We start from the raw sequence: 18,042 nt of genomic DNA on the forward strand, positions 1-18,042 counted from the left end.
TTAATGGATTCCTTTCCTGACTGGAGTCAGAGAGGCTGTGTTGGAAAAGGAAAGCTATTTGATGCATTAAAGATTACGTTTTTAGAAACACTAAAAGAGTTTAGTCTTCCAGAGAAAGATATAGACATTAGCGGACAAGACTTGGGGCCTGATTATGACCTTGGCAGATGGGATACTTAGTCACAAACGTGACAGATATCCCGTCCGCTGTATTTCAAGTTCCATTACATGCTTTGGAACTTGTAAAACGGCAGGCGGGATATCCGTCACGTTTGTGACGCAGTATCCCATCCGCAAAGGTCATAATCAGGCCCTTGGTGTTGCATAGATAGGTTAAATCTCAAGCATCCAGACGTGCAACATTCACTAAAAGGGGAGAGAAGATCATCTCAGAAATAAACAACATTTTTTTAAAGAGCCCAACAAATGGTAAAACTCAAGGGGAACTGACAAGGGAAGACGAGCTAATATAGGTCCCTACAGAGAATGATGGAAGGACATCTTCCTAAGCATATTCTCAACTGCTAACAGCTCAGCAGCAAGGGAAGTCTTCCAACAAACTGGGACCTGTTGGTATCATACATCAGTGAAGTTCCAACAATGAGATAAGGAATGATCCAAAACCTGAAGGAGGTTGCCTGGGGGAGAAGGATACATTGATGCACACGTTGTTTGGGTGGCTTTACCCTAGTCTTTCTGGAAAGATAGTCTCAATACCATCAATTCTATGTTCAACCTAGCGTCTCCAGATCATCAGGGTAAACCGAGCTGGGTCTGCCAATGCCCAGAGTTGGGAAACAGATGTCTTGTGTCCCTGACAAAACAGTTTTGCATCAAAGAATCTGGGAGTTCCTGAAAATAGAAAGTTCTATTTACCGTTAGAACAAAGAGGAAAATATTTTGAGTCATTCACCATCTGCCAACCAAATTTATAGAACATACCTGAATTTGTTAAAAATAATACATCAGTTACCCACACCATATTAGAAACATGAGATGGTCTGGTTACACACATGATAGAGGCACTCTTAGGATGTTTGAAAAGATTAAAGTGAGCTGTAACATCTTGGAATCTGAGCCTTTTCACTACTTTCAGCTTGGATACTGAGCACTTCCCTGCTGGCCATGGATATAGGCAGGATTTCTATGTATATCCAAAACAGCAATAATCAGTTTAACCCACAAAGAGTGACCAGCTACTGGGAGGTTCTCTACATGCCAGAGCACACACAATTGGAATGAATGGAAAGAGATGTTTCCAACAAATTGATCTTGAAGTACAAAAGTGAGCAAATCCCTCACACTTCTTACCAGTTCAGTGACAGAGAACTTAGGCGTATGTATTGTGGCAGATTTCTCTGACTCAAACACATTTGTAGGCCGGTTATTAGAAGGATTGATCTGAAATTTATTAGCTTATGATGTAGCTTCAGAGATAGTTTTTTGTGTATGCTCTTCTGACCGGGTGAAGGAGTTTATGATTGATTCTAAAGAGATTTTGGCTCACAATCCAGTGTATGAATTGTTAACTTTCCTACTTGGTTATCTGCTTTTGATTTCACAATCAAATTCAGTACGTTTTATGGTTTCTAGGCTATTTTTCAGCATTGTGGCATCCAAAGGCCTTGCATCTCTTAGTGTTTTTCAATTACTTTTGTTCCAGTTTGATTGCCATTGCTTCAGATGGTATTTATGAAGAGTTTTTGCTTCCCTTGGTTAGAATCATTGTTGGGTGTGCAGGAAATTTCCATTGTCTCCATGACCTGAGTCTTTTCACTGTCCTTTTGCAACATTTTAGTCTCCTAGACTTTCTGTTGCTCACAATACCGTACAGTAATTTCAGATATTTTAGGTGAACCTAAATACAAATGTTGAGCAGCTCCTAAAGAAGCTAAGAGACACAGCAAGTGTCCTTAGAGACTAGAGAGCTAAACATGTAGATGCAGCTTAGAAAATTAGGCAAGTTAGATCTAGTAGGTTCTGAACAGATTAAAAAATGTGTGTTGTCAGAGGAGCAGCAGTTTTCCTAACTCTTCCTGCTTTAAACGTATAGGGTTTAATCGCAAATGATTTGCCTTCTGGATAGTAATGTGAAATGTTCCTTGTGCTGTACCTTATCTCTTTTACGGTTCCTTCCTTCTAATGCTCACTTGTATTGCGGTTAACCCAGCAGAACCTCTTTGAACACACCCACTGAGTCTGCACCTGGGATGACAGGGCTATAGGGAGACCCTTGTGTAAGGCTAGGCCCTGCCCAAGCTCTGGCTCTGACCAGCAGACACTGATCTTCCCTTCCACTTCCTTCTCTTCTTCCTCATTAAAGTCATTTTCTCATCATCTGCAAGCCTCGCATTATCCACCATCCCTTCTGCCAAAGTAATGAAAGGGAGCACATGTCACGTCAGTGTGATGTTCTTCCTGGGTGTAAATCAGGGGGTCAGCACCCTGACAGGCAGGTGCCATCCTCCTTCACGATAACCCGAAAGCCTTTTCGAGCTCTCCTCATTCCCCAGAAACACCAAACCCTGCAACTCTTCTGATCCTTCTCCTAGTCCCTCGTGCTCCACTCCTACTTTGTAACCTCCCTTGTGCTCTCTTTGGCTACGAGCTCCCCACTCCACTCTCCTTCTCTATTTCCGGGTGCAAGGCAGGTGGTGCCAAAGCAGCTCCAGAGCCCAGTGACACATGTGGCTCTACAAACACAATGTTAAGGCCAAGAGGTCTTCCATGAGTTTCAGTCACCCGCATCCAAGACCTTCTTATAGCAGGTGGCAGCAGCAACAATGGCAGCTAGAACTCCAGGGAGCAAGCAGAGAGTAAGGAAAAAAAGCAGAAGTAGAGCTGAAAACTACTGGAAGAAACACCAACTGTGACCCAAAAGATGCACTACCCAGACCTTGTTGCTGCGCAGCTCTTCAGTACAGCAGAGCAGTATGGTAGAGGCCGTTGTGGTGGGAGGTGCAGATAATACATCTGAGTCTGACTTTTCCCACCAATTCTCAGGGTCCCCAGTCATTGAAGGCTACTCACTTACATAAAACACATTTTATTTTCCATGAGATAACAGTTCTAACGTACTCACTTGACAGCCTCTGACACGTTGTTTGATGTGTGCCCAGATAAGGCATCATGTAAGTTCCGGATGAAGAAATCTCTGTAGTCTTCTGGAAGTGCCATGAATGTACCACCCATTACAATGAACTCCACTTTGTCCACACTGTGACCCAGCTGCTTCAGCTGCAAACAGACACAGAAAAGTCCAAGAACATTTGTACTATGTGTTACAAAGGAGACCAGCAATGCTCACTGGGAAAACACATTTCCACGAGATAAAGTATTTAACGAAGATGTGTAGTGAGTTTTCTGACAAAGCAAATCTGAAACATTGTACACTATTTGAATTCGATTTGAATACTACTAAGAACAAATGCTAATGCACTAATTGATTGGGAATTCCATATGTACACTCAAGTTCTAAATATTATTCACTTCATACAACCTAAATTTTGATGTTTGCTCAGGGCCGGTGTCCTTTAACACCTCATTTAGCAACTGTGCAATTCTATTAACATCACTAACTATTCTAATGTGTGCACATCACAATGGTAACAGGATTGACCTCTACAATACGTCAGACCTATCGGGGTACGCACTCCTCTCTAATGTTGCTGGATCAGGTGGGGCAATGTGTACTGTAAAGCAGAGAGTCACACATTTTACGGATCTGAAACACAGAGGCGTCATGAAGCATGACTGGATTGAGAAATTCCCAGTGAAACGGATCAGGAAAATACAGGTTTTAGTTGAGAAGCATAAAACATAAGGTTTAACTTGTAAGTACAAGGAAGCTTTAAACGATACATTCCAAGGTTTATCTGCTTAATTACAAACAAAAGATCAAATAATGAAAATGTCACTTACCCAGTGTACATCTGTTCGTGGCATCAGTCGCTGGAGAGTCACATGTTCTGCATAGCTCGCCATCTGGTGTTGGGTCGGAGTGTTACAAGTTGTTTTTCTTCGAAGAAGTCTTTCGAGTCACGGGACCGAGTGACTCCTCCTTTTGTCTCCATTGCGCATGGGCGTCGACTCCATCTTCGATTGTTTTCCCCGCAGAGGGTGAGGTAGGAGTTGTGTTGTAGTAATAGTGCCCATGCAATGGAGTGACTAAGTATGTACCTATTTAAGGCCAAAATAATATATATACAAATATACAAAGTTGAAGCTAACTTCCGAATTGCTACAGGCTCCCGGGGAGGTGGGTGGGCACATGTGAATCTCCAGCGACTGATGCCACGAACAGATGTACACTGGGTAAGTGACATTTTCAGTTCGATGGCATCTGTCGCTGTAGATACGCATGTTCTGCATAGACTAGTAAGCAGTTATCTCCCCAAAAGCGGTGGTTCAGCCTGTAGGAATGGAAGTGGTTTGAAATAACGTTCTTAACACGGCTTGACCTACTGTGGCTTGCTGTGCGGATAGCACGTCTATACAGTAGTGCTTGGTGAACGTGTGTGGCGTAGACCATGTGGCTGCCTTACATATTTCTTGCATTGGGATGTTTCCTAGAAAGGCCATGGTAGCACCCTTTTTTCTGGTTGAGTGTGCCCTTGGTGTAATGGGCAGTTGTCGTTTTGCTTTAAGGTAGCAGATTTGGATGCATTTAACTATCCATCTGGCTATACCTTGTTTTGATATTGGGTTTCCTGCATGAGGTTTTTGGAATGCAATAAATAGTTGTTTAGTCTTTCTGATGTTTTTCGTTCTGTCAATGTAGTACATTAATGCTCTTTTGACATCTAATGTATGTAGTGCCCTCTCAGCTACGGAATCTGGCTGTGGGAAGAACACTGGTAGTTCCACTGTTTGATTTAGGTGGAACGGTGAAATAACCTTTGGTAAAAATTTAGGATTAGTCCTTAGGACGACTTTATTTTTGTGTAGTTGTATAAAAGGTTCTTGTATTGTAAACGCCTGAATTTCGCTTACTCTTCTTAGAGATGTAATGGCGAGGAGAAATGCAACCTTCCAGGTGAGGAACTGTATTTCGCAAGAGTGCAGGGGTTCAAAAGGTGGACCCATGAGTCTTGTTAAGACAACATTTAAGTTCCATGAAGGAACAGGTGGTGTTCTTGGTGGTATAATTCTTTTAAGCCCTTCCATGAATGCTTTAATGGCTGGTATCCTATATAGGGAAGTTGAATAGGTAGTCTGCAAGTATGCAGATATTGCCGCAAGGTGTATTTTAATGGAAGAGAAGGCTAGGCTAGATTTCTGTAAGTGAAGCAAGTAACCCACTACATCCTTTGGAGTTGCGTGTATAGGTTGGATCTGATTATGATGGCAGTAACAGACAAACCTCTTCCATTTACTTGCATAGCAGTGCCTAGTGGACGGCCTTCTGGCTTGCTTTATGACTTCCATACATTCTTGGGTAAGTTGTAAGTGTCCGAATTCTAGGATTTCAGGAGCCAGATTGCTAGATTCAGCGATGCTGGATCTGGATGTCTGATCTGTTGGTTGTGTTGTGTTAACAGATCCGGCCTGTTGGGCAATTTGATGTGGGGTACTACTGATAGGTCTAGCAGTGTTGTGTACCAGGGTTGCCTTGCCCAAGTTGGTGCTATTAAAATGAGTTTGAGTTTGTTTTGACTCAATTTGTTTACCAGATAAGGAAGGAGAGGGAGAGGAGGAAAAGCGTAGGCAAATATCCCTGACCAGTTCATCTATAGGGCATTGCCTTGGGACTGCCTGTGTGGGTATCTGGATGCGAAGTTTTGGCATTTTGCGTTCTCTCTTGTTGCAAACAAGTCTATTTGAGGTGTTCCCCAGAGTCTGAAGTAAGTGTTTAGAACTTGGGGGTGAATTTCCCATTCGTGGACTTGTTGGTGATCTCGAGAGAGATTGTCTGCAAGTTGATTCTGGATCCCTGGAATAAACTGCGCTATTAGGCGAATGTGGTTGTGAATTGCCCATCGCCATATTTTCTGTGCTAGAAGACTCAACTGCGTTGAGTGTGTCCCCCCCTGTTTGTTTAGATAATACATAGTTGTCATGTTGTCTGTTTTGACAAGAATGTATTTGTGAGTTATAATTGGTTGGAAAGCCCGCAATGCGTGAAAAACTGCTAGCATTTCTAGGTGATTTATATGCAGTTTTGTTTGCTGTACGTTCCATTGTCCTTGCATGCTGTGTTGATCGAGGTGTGCTCCCCACCCTGTCATGGAAGCATCTGTTGTTATTACGTATTGTGGCACTGGGTCTTGGAATGGCCGCCCTTTGTTTAAATTTATATTGTTCCACCATAGAAGCGAGAGGTAAGTTTGGCGGTCTATCAACACCAGATCTAGAAGGTGACCCTGTGCTTGTGACCATTGTGATGCTAGGCACTGTTGTAAGGGCCTCATGTGTAGTCTTGCGTTCGGGACAATGGCTATGCATGAAGACATCATGCCTAGGAGTTGTAATATCATCTTTGCTTGTATTGTTTGTGTTGGATACATGCGTTGTATGATCTTGTTGAAATTTTGAATTCTTTGTGGACTTGGAGTGGCTACTCCTTTTGTTGTGTCTATTATGGCTCCCAGGTATTGTTGTACTTTGCACGGCAAAATGTTGGATTTTGCAAAGTTGACGGTGAAACCTAGTTTGTAGAGGGTTTGTATGATTTGATTTGTGTGTTGTAAGCACTTTGTTAGTGAACTGGTTTTGATTAGCCAATCGTCTAGATACGGGAATACATGTATTTGCTGCCTTCTGATGAGTGCAGCCACTACTGCTAGACATTTTGTAAAGACTCTTGGTGCGGTTGTTAAACCAAAAGGCAATACTTTGAATTGGTAATGTATTCCTTTGAATACGAACCGTAGGTATTTTGTGTGAGATGGATGTATTGGTATATGGAAATACGCGTCTTTGAGGTCTAAGGTTGTCATGTAGTCCTGTAGTTTTAGCAATGGTAACACCTCTTGTAGCGTGACCATGTGAAAGTGGTCTGATTTGATGTAGGTGTTTAGTGTTCTGAGATCTAGGATTGGTCTCAGTGTTTTGTCCTTTTTTGGTATTAAGAAGTACAGTGAATAGACTCCTGTGTTTGTTTGTGTGATTGGTACTAATTCGATTGCATTCTTTTGCAATAGTGCTTGAACTTCTATTTCCAGAAGGTCGGAATGTTGTTTTGACAATTTCTGTGCTTTTGGTGGTATGTTTGGAGGGAATTGTAGGAATTCTATGCAATAACCATGTTGGATAATTGCTAAGACCCAAGTGTCTGTAGTTATTTCCTCCCATGCTTTGTAATAATGACCTATTCTTCCCCCCACTGGTGTTGTGTGGAGGGGGTGAGAGACATCTGAGTCACTGCTTGGTTGTAGGGGTTTTGGGGCTTTGAAATTTTCCTCTATTCCTAGGGAATTGCCCTCCTCTGTATTGGCCCCGAAAGCCTCCCCTGTACTGTCCCTGGTAGCTGGACGGTGTTGCCTGCGAGGTGCTGGCTTGTGTGGCCTGACCCCGAAACCCCCCTCGAAAGGGTGTCTTGCGGAAGGTGCTGTAGGTTCCTCTGCTCTGCGGGGAGTAGAGTGCGCCCATGGCTTTAGCAGTGTCAGTGTCTTTTTTAAGTTTTTCGATTGCCGTGTCCACTTCTGGTCCGAACAGTTGTTTTTCATTGAATGGCATATTGAGCACTGCCTGCTGTATCTCTGGTTTGAACCCAGACGTTCTTAGCCATGCGTGCCTTCTAATGGTCACAGATGTATTAATTGTTCTTGCACCTGTGTCTGCTGCGTCCATAGAAGATCGTATCTGGTTATTTGATATGTTCTGTCCTTCCTCAACCACCTGCTTTGCCCTTTTTTGAAGTTCCTTGGGTAGATGCTCGATGAGGTGTTGCATCTCATCCCAATGGGCTCTGTCATAGCGCGCAAGTAGTGCTTGAGACTTAGCGATGCGCCACTGGTTTGCAGCTTGTACTGCGACTCTTTTCCCAGCTGCATCGAACTTGCGGCTCTCTTTATCTGGGGGTGGTGCGTCCCCAGATGTGTGGGAGTTGGCTCTCTTCCGAGCTGCTCCCACTACGACGGAATCTGGTGGCAGCTGTGTGGTGATGAAAACAGGGTCTGTAGGAGGTGCTTTATATTTCTTGTCCACCCTTGGCGTTATTGCCCTACTTTTGACCGGCTCCTTGAAGATTTCCTTTGCGTGCCGAAGCATACCTGGCAGCATAGGCAGGCTTTGGTAGGAGCTGTGGGTGGAGGAGAGGGTGTTGAATAAAAAGTCATCCTCGACTTGTTCTGAGTGGAGGTTTACGTTGTGGAATTGTGCTGCTCTAGCCACCACTTGAGAATATGCTGTGCTGTCTTCAGGTGGTGAGGGCTTTGTTGGATATGCCTCCGGACTGTTGTCCGACACTGGGGCGTCATATAAGTCCCAAGCGTCTTGATCCTGGTCACCTTGGCTCATGGTGGTGTGAGCCGGGGAATGTGACGGAGTTTGCGCTGGTGAGACGTTAAGTACAGGTGGAGGAGAGGGTGGCGGAGTCACCTTTTTCACCATTTTTGTTTGTGGCGCCTGGTCTGTTTGAAACTCCAGTCTCCTTTTTCTCCTAATAGGGGGAAGGGTGCTTATTCTTCCTGTTCCCTGCTGTATGAAAATACGTTTTTGCGTATGGTCCACTTCGGTGGATTGCAGCTCTTCCTCAAACCTATGCTTTCGCATCTGAGAGGACAGTGATTGCTCCTCTGTATAAGAGCCTGGACCTGGGTCGGTTACGGGTTGTTTCGGCACCGAAACCCTGCCTGTATCTTTTTTCGGCTCCGAGGTGGCTTTTTTCTTTTTTGGAGTCGAAACCTCTCGGCGTCGATCTTCGTCGGTGCCGCTGTCTCGGCGTCGAGCCGTTTCTACACCGCTATCTCGGTGTCGTTGCTTCTCTCCAGCACTTTCTCGATCCCGAGAAGGCTGCGTGCCGGTGTCTCGACCGGAGTCGGACGATCTCGGCACTGTTTTGGCCTTTTTCGGTGCCGATGGTCGGTCACCGAACTTATGGGTGGAGCCATGGCCTGGTGGCAGTGGCGTCCCCTGGGCCTTGTCAGTTTTCTTATGTGTTGTTTTCGACGTCTTACTCACGGTTCTTTGATCGTCGAATTCCTCGGAGTCCGATTCGTGGATCGAAAAGGTTTCTTCTTCCTCTTGTTCCTCGAACTCTCGGTGCGCTGTCGGCGTGGACGCCATCTGAAGTCTCCTGGCTCGACGGTCACGGAGTGTCTTTCGGGACCGGAACGCGCGACAGGCTTCGCAAGTCTCCTCACTGTGCTCAGGTGACAGGCACAGGTTACAGACCAAATGTTGGTCTGTATACGGGTATTTGTTGTGGCATTTGGGACAAAAACGGAACGGGGTCCGTTCCATCGGCGGTGTTGGACACGCGGTCGGGCCGACCAGGCCCCGACGGGGGCTCGAAAACTACCCCGAAGGGCACCGGAGCGCGTCGATCTTCGATGCGGTGTTGAATCTAACTACGCCGATCCCGAACGCAACAATACCGACGAAAATCTTCCGAAATCTACTAACTTTCCGTTCCGAAACTCGGAGCGACAGGAACACGTCCGAACCCGATGGCGGAAAGAAAACAATCGAAGATGGAGTCGACGCCCTTGCGCAATGGAGACAAAAGGAGGAGTCACTCGGTCCCGTGACTCGAAAGACTTCTTCGAAGAAAAACAACTTGTAACACTCCGACCCAACACCAGATGGCGAGCTATGCAGAACATGTGTATCTACAGCGACAGATGCCATCGAACGTGAGGTTTCACTTTGAAGGGTAATGACTGAGCAGAAAGGAATTGAGAAGACAACCGAACACGATCACCATGATTGTAATTTAGTGAACGAATTCTACATTGGTTGGCAGGGTTAGCCATGGTAATTTTTCCCTTATGAAGATTATCCAAGACAATACACAGTCATTCTTTTAAGTGATTGATATAATCAGCCAGCCAGGAACTAAGGGATCAATGTGTGGAAAAGCAGAAAAGTTATGAAGATGATATACTTGCAGGCAGAAAAAGGGTGACATCTTGGTAGCACCATTCCTTGCATTATTGTAATCAAATTCAGGTATTTGGCCCAATCATTTAGTGTAACATTACTACAACATCGTATATACGGTTCGAAACACTGGTAACCAGTTTGGCCATTAGTCTGGTGATGAATCCGGAGTAAAAAGCTCTCTCCTAATACCCAAGGCTGAATAAAAAAACTTTCCAAAAAGGGATACGACCAGGGGGACCTTGATCAGAGACCATTATCCTTGGCAACCTATGCAGTCAAAAGATCTTGGATATGAAATGCTCAGTCATAATCTCAGCAGATAGTTTATTTTTGAATGGAGATAAACGAGTCCTCTTAAAGAATGCTTCAACTGACGCCATATTTACTCAATATACCTTGGATGGTGAAAGATCCACAATACAGTATGTTGTTAGGGTATGTCAAGGTTCTAAGGGCACATGATGAAGTTGTAAATTCCCAAATAGTTTTGCATGTTAAGTCTTTCCCTGGGCACAGACCTAGGGAAGAGGTCATATAACTCTGAACATTCTTTTTGACTGAAGGCTATCAGGCTATCAGAAGGAATATAATACAAAATCTAAAGTGGAAGCAACTCTTCAGTGTTTGGATACAGGAGAATCACGACTGATCCTTAATACTTCCTCCTGGAGTTCTTTAGTGATAATTAAGCCATTTGAAAAAAATACAACCCATCTTGTTTAACCAACAGTGATTGAATCTGTAACTTTTCTAATTCAAAGGATCTCATCTATATCTATATGAAGCCCTTTCACTCTCCCAAAACGATAGGGCTGCTACCACAAATCAATGCCTTTGCCTCAGTCTCAGTAAAAGGCTCAAGATATCAGTGAGTAAAAATCTGGATGAAGAAATAAAGTGAAAACTGAAGGCTATTCTTGATCGTGAATAGGGACCAGGGTCTGCTTAGCAATCATAGTAGTATAAGGAATCTTAAGGTCAACTTAAGATCGTACCCAGTAATTCCTAGTAAAAAAACAATGCTCATGACAGAAGTGAGAAGACACTGACAAGGTATGAATAGTTCAATCGACGTAAGGAGTATGTCACAGTAAACCAAAAATTACAGCATAGTTTGGTTTAAACAATTGAATTGAAATGCAATCTCTCTTTATGGGCACAAAGTGAAGCTAGTAAAGGTGTAATCATTTCTTTTATAGGACCACGAGTTCTTCATTTCAGGACAAAGACCACAGTCTTCACCCAGTTCTATATCTACGCAGAATTAATATCTAGGAGGCACACTGCTAGAAATAAACTGGTTGCCAATATTCCAAAAGTCAACGAAAACCTTGTGAGGGAGAGACAGTAGAATGCATATCCACCATTAGGACAGATTTCCCTACTCTGCCAAGGCAGTGGAGAAATATCTGTCATATTTTGAGTCATTTGCTAAAGTAGCGGAGATATATCTATCAAAGTAGCAGAGACCTTTGGTTTAAGACATTTTTGATGGAAAATTCACCAAAACCTGTGTCATATAGCAGAATTTCAGACAAAATCTGGGCAACAGTTTCATTAAGATGCTCGTGGCAGGGTGTGGTGTTTTTCTGTATATCAGCGACACTCGTCTTACCTTAACATAAAAGTCTGTCACCCTTTCCTTGATGGTCTTCAGGGATGTACCTCTGCAGACATGTTGCCAAATCCAGCATTCTAGATCAGGTTACTGGTCTGATGGTATTCATGGTGAATTACCTCTGCACCTTTGCAAACCCAATGGCATAGTTAAAGGCTGCTGTCAGTGGGATGTCTGTCATCTGCCATACTCTAAAATAAGCCAGATATGCCGCCGGTGGTGAATCATTTGCTTTCAGAGAGGATTCTCTGATGCTGCCCCACCTGGAATCCGGTATTATATTTTTCAAGTCTCAGACAGAGGAAAATAAAAATGCTGAATAGAAAGACAAACCCCTTATGTACAAAGAAATAAGAGCCTAAACCCATCACCTAACCTCTATAGAGAAACCGTATACAGGGGGTTCAACAATATCATATGCCTGTGTGGACTACAATACACCTCCTGCCTCAGCTGTCCAGCATGAACACCGACCGGATATGCTTCCACATTCCCTTCCCTGATATCTCAAAGTCAAAGGTCATGGCCCTGGGTTTGAGGGTATTTCTCAGGGTGTTCCAAATGTCATAAGGATGCAATGAAGCAGGGATGAGTGTTCAGTTATTATCTGAACCTTTTCTCTACAGAAAATCAAGTCCTTAATCCATGCAGCAATTTTAAAAGAAGGAGATACTAACCCAGCACACATTGCCACCATATTGCTTGGCCAAGAAAAGGGCCAAAGCCATCACACAGTCTCACAGATAGCGGGACCTTCCTACCGTAACACATAAGTGCAGTCAGTGGAAATGGGTCGAGTTTGTGTTCTACCCTTATGTATAGTTCGGCAAATATGTTCCTCTGGAATGCTGCTATTCCCAGGCACTTCCAGGCTAAAAGCATGAAATCTGCCACATGTGGCAGCTGATCAAACACGTGCAATGCCCCTGGTGTGTAAAAGTTATCCTGAATGAATTTAAAATGCACAAGTCTTTGTTTAATTTTCAGGGGCCCATCTCGTATTTGGTTACAACAAAGGGTGCTCTGGGCAGTTTTCAGTTCTAGCTCCAAATCAGTACTCCATAACCTCCTGGCAATGATATATCAGGCGTGTGTATTCTTGAGCAGGAGGGTAGATATCTGCAAAGAGGGGACTCAGCAGAGAACTGTGGTAACCAAGTGCCAAATATACTACCAAGCCTGTGGTACTCCTGAAATATTTGAGGCTCCCAAAGGTACTATTTATATATAAAAAAAAGGTCTCTCTACACTTCCAGCTACACCAGTATGTTGTTGTGTGGCTTTGGTTCTTGAATGAGGGGGGTGTAAAGGTTGTCATGGATTGATATGCAGAGAGAGTATGTATGTGCCAGCCTCTGTATATCAGCTGTGCATCGCCATGCAAAAACGTAACATTTCATCTAGTTCATTTGCCCCGGTACCATGCCAACCAAAGCAGCACCTCAACTGCCAACAGGCAGGGTGAGGACTTCTCCCTTTCCACTGCAAAATGCAGCAAATTTTGGGGACCCAAAATTGGAGCCAAAAGTACACAAACTGCACATGTGCTACATAAAAACATATTTCCAGGTCAGGGGCTTCAAAGACCCCCACCACATTCGGAATGGTAAGAACCTCCCATCTTACTTGCCGATCTATACCAGCCTAACCATAAGGTTCTCAGGTGATTTAAAAAAAAAAAAACGAGTGGGCGTCATGGGAATATTAGAGTTACAGGAAGCTAGGAAGGATATGTATTTTCATAATGGCTGCACACCAGACCAGGAAAAGTGGAAAGGTGCTCTAATGGCCAACCTATCCTGTGAGCTTGTCAGCTCCCGCCCTGCTGTTGTCTATAAACATAACTGGGGGATATGTGCCACAAGTAATATGGGGTGTTTGAGATAAGGCGGCCCCTTTAATCTATACTCTAGTACTAGTAGTAAGTACAGAAGGGATTTCCAGGACAGGATCGCCCCTCCCACTCCTATCATCCTTAGCATGGTATTCAGCCCCCACTCTACCAAATCAAAGGCTTTTTGTGCACCTAAGACTGCAGCACCCCAAACTTCACTCCAACGCAAGGAACATATGGAGACTGTACTTGGTTGATTTACCACAGATGAACCACACCAGCACTGGCATAAATGGAAGGAGTCAGTTGGCAATTATCTTAACCAGAAGCTTAGTGTCAGTATTAAGCACTGACAAAAGGCCTACAGCAGCACTTGCCCAGCTTCATGAGTGCAGGCTTTGTGCAGGGTCGTGGGAGATGTTCCTGTTCCTATGCCTCCGCTAGCATGGCCAAAATCTGACGGGCCAGGATGTCTATACATCTCTTGTACGAGTAACTGTAAGACCATCCTGTCTCTTGTCCCACCCACTGAGCGTGTCCTTGATCACAAACCACTTCTTCCACTATAAGAGACTGCATTAATATCTCTTTGTCATTGTTCAGAAGCCAAGTAAAGGTTAGTTTAATTAGCTAGTCTGTCCACTCTTATTTCAGAGAAGTACAGCTGGGAGGGTGTATCAATCCTCTTATTCCCCAAAATGGGCTAGCATGCCAGGGAAATCCCACATCTGGCAATTATTTGAGGTTTCTAGGACAATTAAGTCTCCAAAGGCCGGTACAGGCAGAAGAATTTTGTCCAATGTCCTCACAGGGTGTTATGATTCCTCATAGTTCCAAGCCACAGCATATTTTCACAGAAAAAAAACTTCCCAGTTGACGCCTTCTTGAATCTTCAGCAGCTTAGTGTACATATTTGCAAGAGCGCTGTGCTCAATGGTCAATTATTCAGCAGTATGCTCCAAGTCATGGATCTCCCAAGTCTGTACAGCCTATTCTGGATTGACTTGAAACAGCAGCCTGTTTGGAATTGCAGTTCCCTCAGGCGTAAGCCTTGAAGGTCTTCCACAGCACCTCACTCTCTGCAAATGACCCTCACATCACCCCTGAGGAGTCATATGTAGCCCAAAAGAAGGAGTTTGGGTGTGTTTGCAAAGTGTCCTTTGTAATGGCCATGCAGTCTGTTTCCCTCTAGGTGCCTGGCTGTCTCAGCCCCACAAACCCAGTTACTTAAAATGTACTACTGCACAAGTTCAAGTCGTCTAAATGGTTGGCATCAGGAACATAAGGCTAAAAGGGGCCATTAGGAAAGGGACGTAGTGATGTACTTGAGGGGCAACAAGTATGTCAAGTAGCCTTATATTTTCCCAACCTGATACACAAGATCCACCGCTACCACTCGGTGGCGGAGTTCCCTCTTGAGTTGATAAACAGGAAAGGGCTGGATTAAAAAACAAATACTGTGATATTCAAGAAACTTGCTTCTGCTAATTTTAAATGCTTACTTAACCTGCATCGAATGCATGTACAGATCTGCTCTTAAGGTTCAAAAGGAAAAAATATCCAAAACATTGAACGAAGCATGCTTTTGACTAGCGTTTGAACCTAGATTCATTTACATGACAACATTTCACAGGCACGAACTTTGGCTTCCTCTGTAAAGTCACTGAAAAAGCACTGAGTAAATTTCATCCTCCACAGTAGCCTCCCTTACTCTCCCCATTTGTATCCCTCCTTTCATCTCCTGAAGTTATCTTCATGGTGTGAAGGTATCACTTGTTAGTTACATCTGAAGTGTAAAAGCTCCCCTACCCTCACTGCATAGTAAGGTCTATATAAAACCCACACATAAATGCATAAATAAATAAACAAACAAGCAAATAAATATTTGCTAATGGTTTCAATTACCTGTTGTACTCGATGCTTCGTCTGGAGGAAGGGGTCATATCTGGCACGTATAGCTCTCATTGAAGTTGGCTATGGAGAAGAAAGACATTTGTAGAAACCATATTAATGTTAGTGTGAGCATATCTGTTATAATAGGCAGAAAGAACAATGGACATGGCTTCAAAGACTTAAAAAACAGGGAATTCATTCATTTTTGGTATCTCTCAAAACTCTACTTACCTTCATCTGTGGGTCGCTTGCTAATGCTTTGCCACGCCAGTGCGGGTGCCACACCATCAACGCGCAATCACAGGCACAACCGAACAATGCATGTTTGAGGGGTGCACTTGGTGTTCTTGGATAAAGGTACCATGTGCTGAAGGTCAGCAAAGCGGTCGCCAAAATCGCCACCTACTTCAAGACTCTTTCAGCACATGGTCAGTGCCATTGCATTTGAAATATATGACAATTTAAAACTAATGCTAAGGACAACTGTTTCACAGACAGTGTCTAATGAGCTGGGTAAAAATCAACACATTTAACTGCTATCAGCGCCACGAAAAAACCCCGGGTGTGGCTGTGTGCTCGATAGATAGGCGCACTGAAGAGAGGACAGGTTGCTACATGCAGCTGAAGCTTGCCAGGAACGTAGCCACCACCGATGGCATCAGCTAGGAGGTTCCACCCCTCAGTTTGTGAAAGGAGCAGCGCCTCAAATGCTATCACTTCCACACCCAAACTTGAACATCTGTCTTTGGAAAGAGCCACAGTAAGGAGTAAACTATCGTGTGTCTGAGTGCTTTAGTCTAGAAACAGAAAATATGTTGCACAATTTGCAGTAAGCGCCAGTCTCCTAAATAGTAAGAGATGCAAGTGTGAGCTGTGTGTAAGTGCGGGGTGAGCGGTATGAGTGCAGGGTATGCACATGGTCAGCAGTGTGAGTGGAGGGTGAGCAGTGTGAGTGGAGGGTGAGCAGTGTGTTGGTGGAAGGTGAGCAGTGTGGAGGGTAAGCAGTGTGAGTCTAGGGAGAGCGGTGTGAGTGCAGTGTGTCACTGGTATGAGTGCAGGGTGTGCACATGGTAAGCGGTGTTGGTGAAGGGTGAGCAGTGTGAGTGGAGAGTGAGCAGTGTGAGTGGATGGTGAGCAGTGTGTGGGTGGAAGGTGAGCAGTGTGGAGTGTAAGGAGTGTGAGTCTAGGGAGAGCAGTGTGAGTGCAGGGTGAGTCACATTTATGAGTGCAGGGTGTGCACATGGTGAGCGGTGTTGGTGGAGGGTGAGAAGTGTGGAGAGTGAGCAGTGTGGAGTGTAAGGAGTGAGTGTAGGGAGAGCGGTGTGAGTGCAGGGTGAGTCACATGTATGAGTGCAGGGTGTGCACATGGTGAGCGGTGTTGGTGGAGTGTGAACAGTGTGAGTGGAGGGTGAGTAGTGTGTGGGTGGAAGGTGAGCAGTGTGGAGTGTAAGGAGTGTGAGTCTAGGGAGAGCGGTGTGAGTGCAGGGTGATTCACATGTATGAGTGCAGGGTGTGCACATGGTGAGTGGTGTTGGTGGAGGGTGAGCAGTGTGAGTGGATGGTGAGAAGTGTGTGGGTGGAAGGTGAGCAGTGTGGAGGGTAAGCAGTGTGAGTCTAGGGAGAGCGGTGTGAGTGCAGGGTAAGTCACATGTATGAGTGCAGGGTGTGCACATGGTGAGCGGTGTTGGTGGAGGGTGAGCGGTGTTGGTGGAGGGTGAGCAGTGTGAGTGGAGGGTGAGCAGTGTGTGGGTGGAAGGTGAGCAGTGTGGAGACTAAGCAGTGTGAGTCTAAGGAGAGCAGTGTGAGTGCAGGGTGAGTCACTGGTATGAGTGCAGGGTGTGCACATGGTGAGCGGTGTTGGTGGAGGGTGAGAAGTGTGGAGGGTGAGCAGTGTGAGTCTAGGGAGAGCGGTGTGAGTGCAGGGTGAGTCACATGTATGAGTGCACATGGTGAGCGGTGTTGGTGGAGGGTGAGAAGTGTGGAGGGTGAGCAGTGTGTGGGTGGAAGGTGAGCAGTGTGGAGGGTAAGCTGTGTGGGTCTAGGGAGAGCGGTGTGAGTGCAGGGTGTCACATGTATGAGTGCAGGGTGTGCACATGGTGAGCGGTGTTGGTGGAGGGTGAGCAGCGTGAGTGGATGGTGAGCAGTGTGTTGGTGGAAGGTGAGCAGTGTGTGAGTGGAAGGTGAGCAGTGTGGAGTGTAAGGAGTGTGAGTCTAGGGAGAGCAGTGTGAGTGCGGGGTGAGTCACTGGTATGAGTGCAGGATGGGCACATGGTGAGTGGTGTTGGTGGAGTGCGAACAGTGTTGGTGGAGTGGGATCAGTGTTGGTGGAGTGGGATCAGTGTGAGTGGAGTGTGATCAGCGTGAGTGGAGTGTGATCAGCGTGAGTGGAGAGTGAACAGCGTGAGTGGAGAGTGAACAGCATGAGTGCGTGCCAGGGGACCAGTGTGTAACTGCAGGGAGAGCGGGTTCAAGGTGTCCAAGTGCAGAATGAGAGGTAACTTGTATGAGTGCAGGGAGAGAGTTGCGCTCATGTGAGTACAGCGGTGTGCAGGGCTAGCCCTTGGAATATGCGACCGGGGCCCACAGCCAGGGTGCCGACCTACAGAGGGGCGCAGGTGCTCCCTGCAGCAGTATCCCCATGACTTAGGTT

The 18,042-nt window shown here is 45.2% G+C and overlaps 1 protein-coding gene across 2 annotated transcripts in view; it reads right to left on the bottom strand.

Annotated features, from left to right (window-relative positions):
• Positions 1-18,042, bottom strand: part of ELP3 (elongator acetyltransferase complex subunit 3) — a 709,210-nt gene that overhangs the window by 640,277 nt on the left and 50,891 nt on the right. Inside the window, exons 1-3 of one of the 2 annotated variants that reach the window (XM_069233775.1) lie at positions 15,624-15,737; positions 15,405-15,473; positions 3,083-3,237 (exon numbers count right to left, since the gene is read on the bottom strand). In XM_069233775.1, the coding sequence (XP_069089876.1) occupies positions 3,083-3,237; positions 15,405-15,473; positions 15,624-15,680 (281 nt within the window). In that variant the 5' untranslated portion in view covers positions 15,681-15,737. Of the gene's footprint in view, positions 1-3,082; positions 3,238-15,404; positions 15,474-15,623; positions 15,738-18,042 lie in introns of those variants that run through there. The other variant, XM_069233774.1, reaches the window with a different exon arrangement.

Source organism: Pleurodeles waltl, chromosome 5 (assembly GCF_031143425.1).
Source record: "Pleurodeles waltl isolate 20211129_DDA chromosome 5, aPleWal1.hap1.20221129, whole genome shotgun sequence".
NCBI classification, from domain to species: domain Eukaryota; kingdom Metazoa; phylum Chordata; class Amphibia; order Caudata; family Salamandridae; genus Pleurodeles; species Pleurodeles waltl.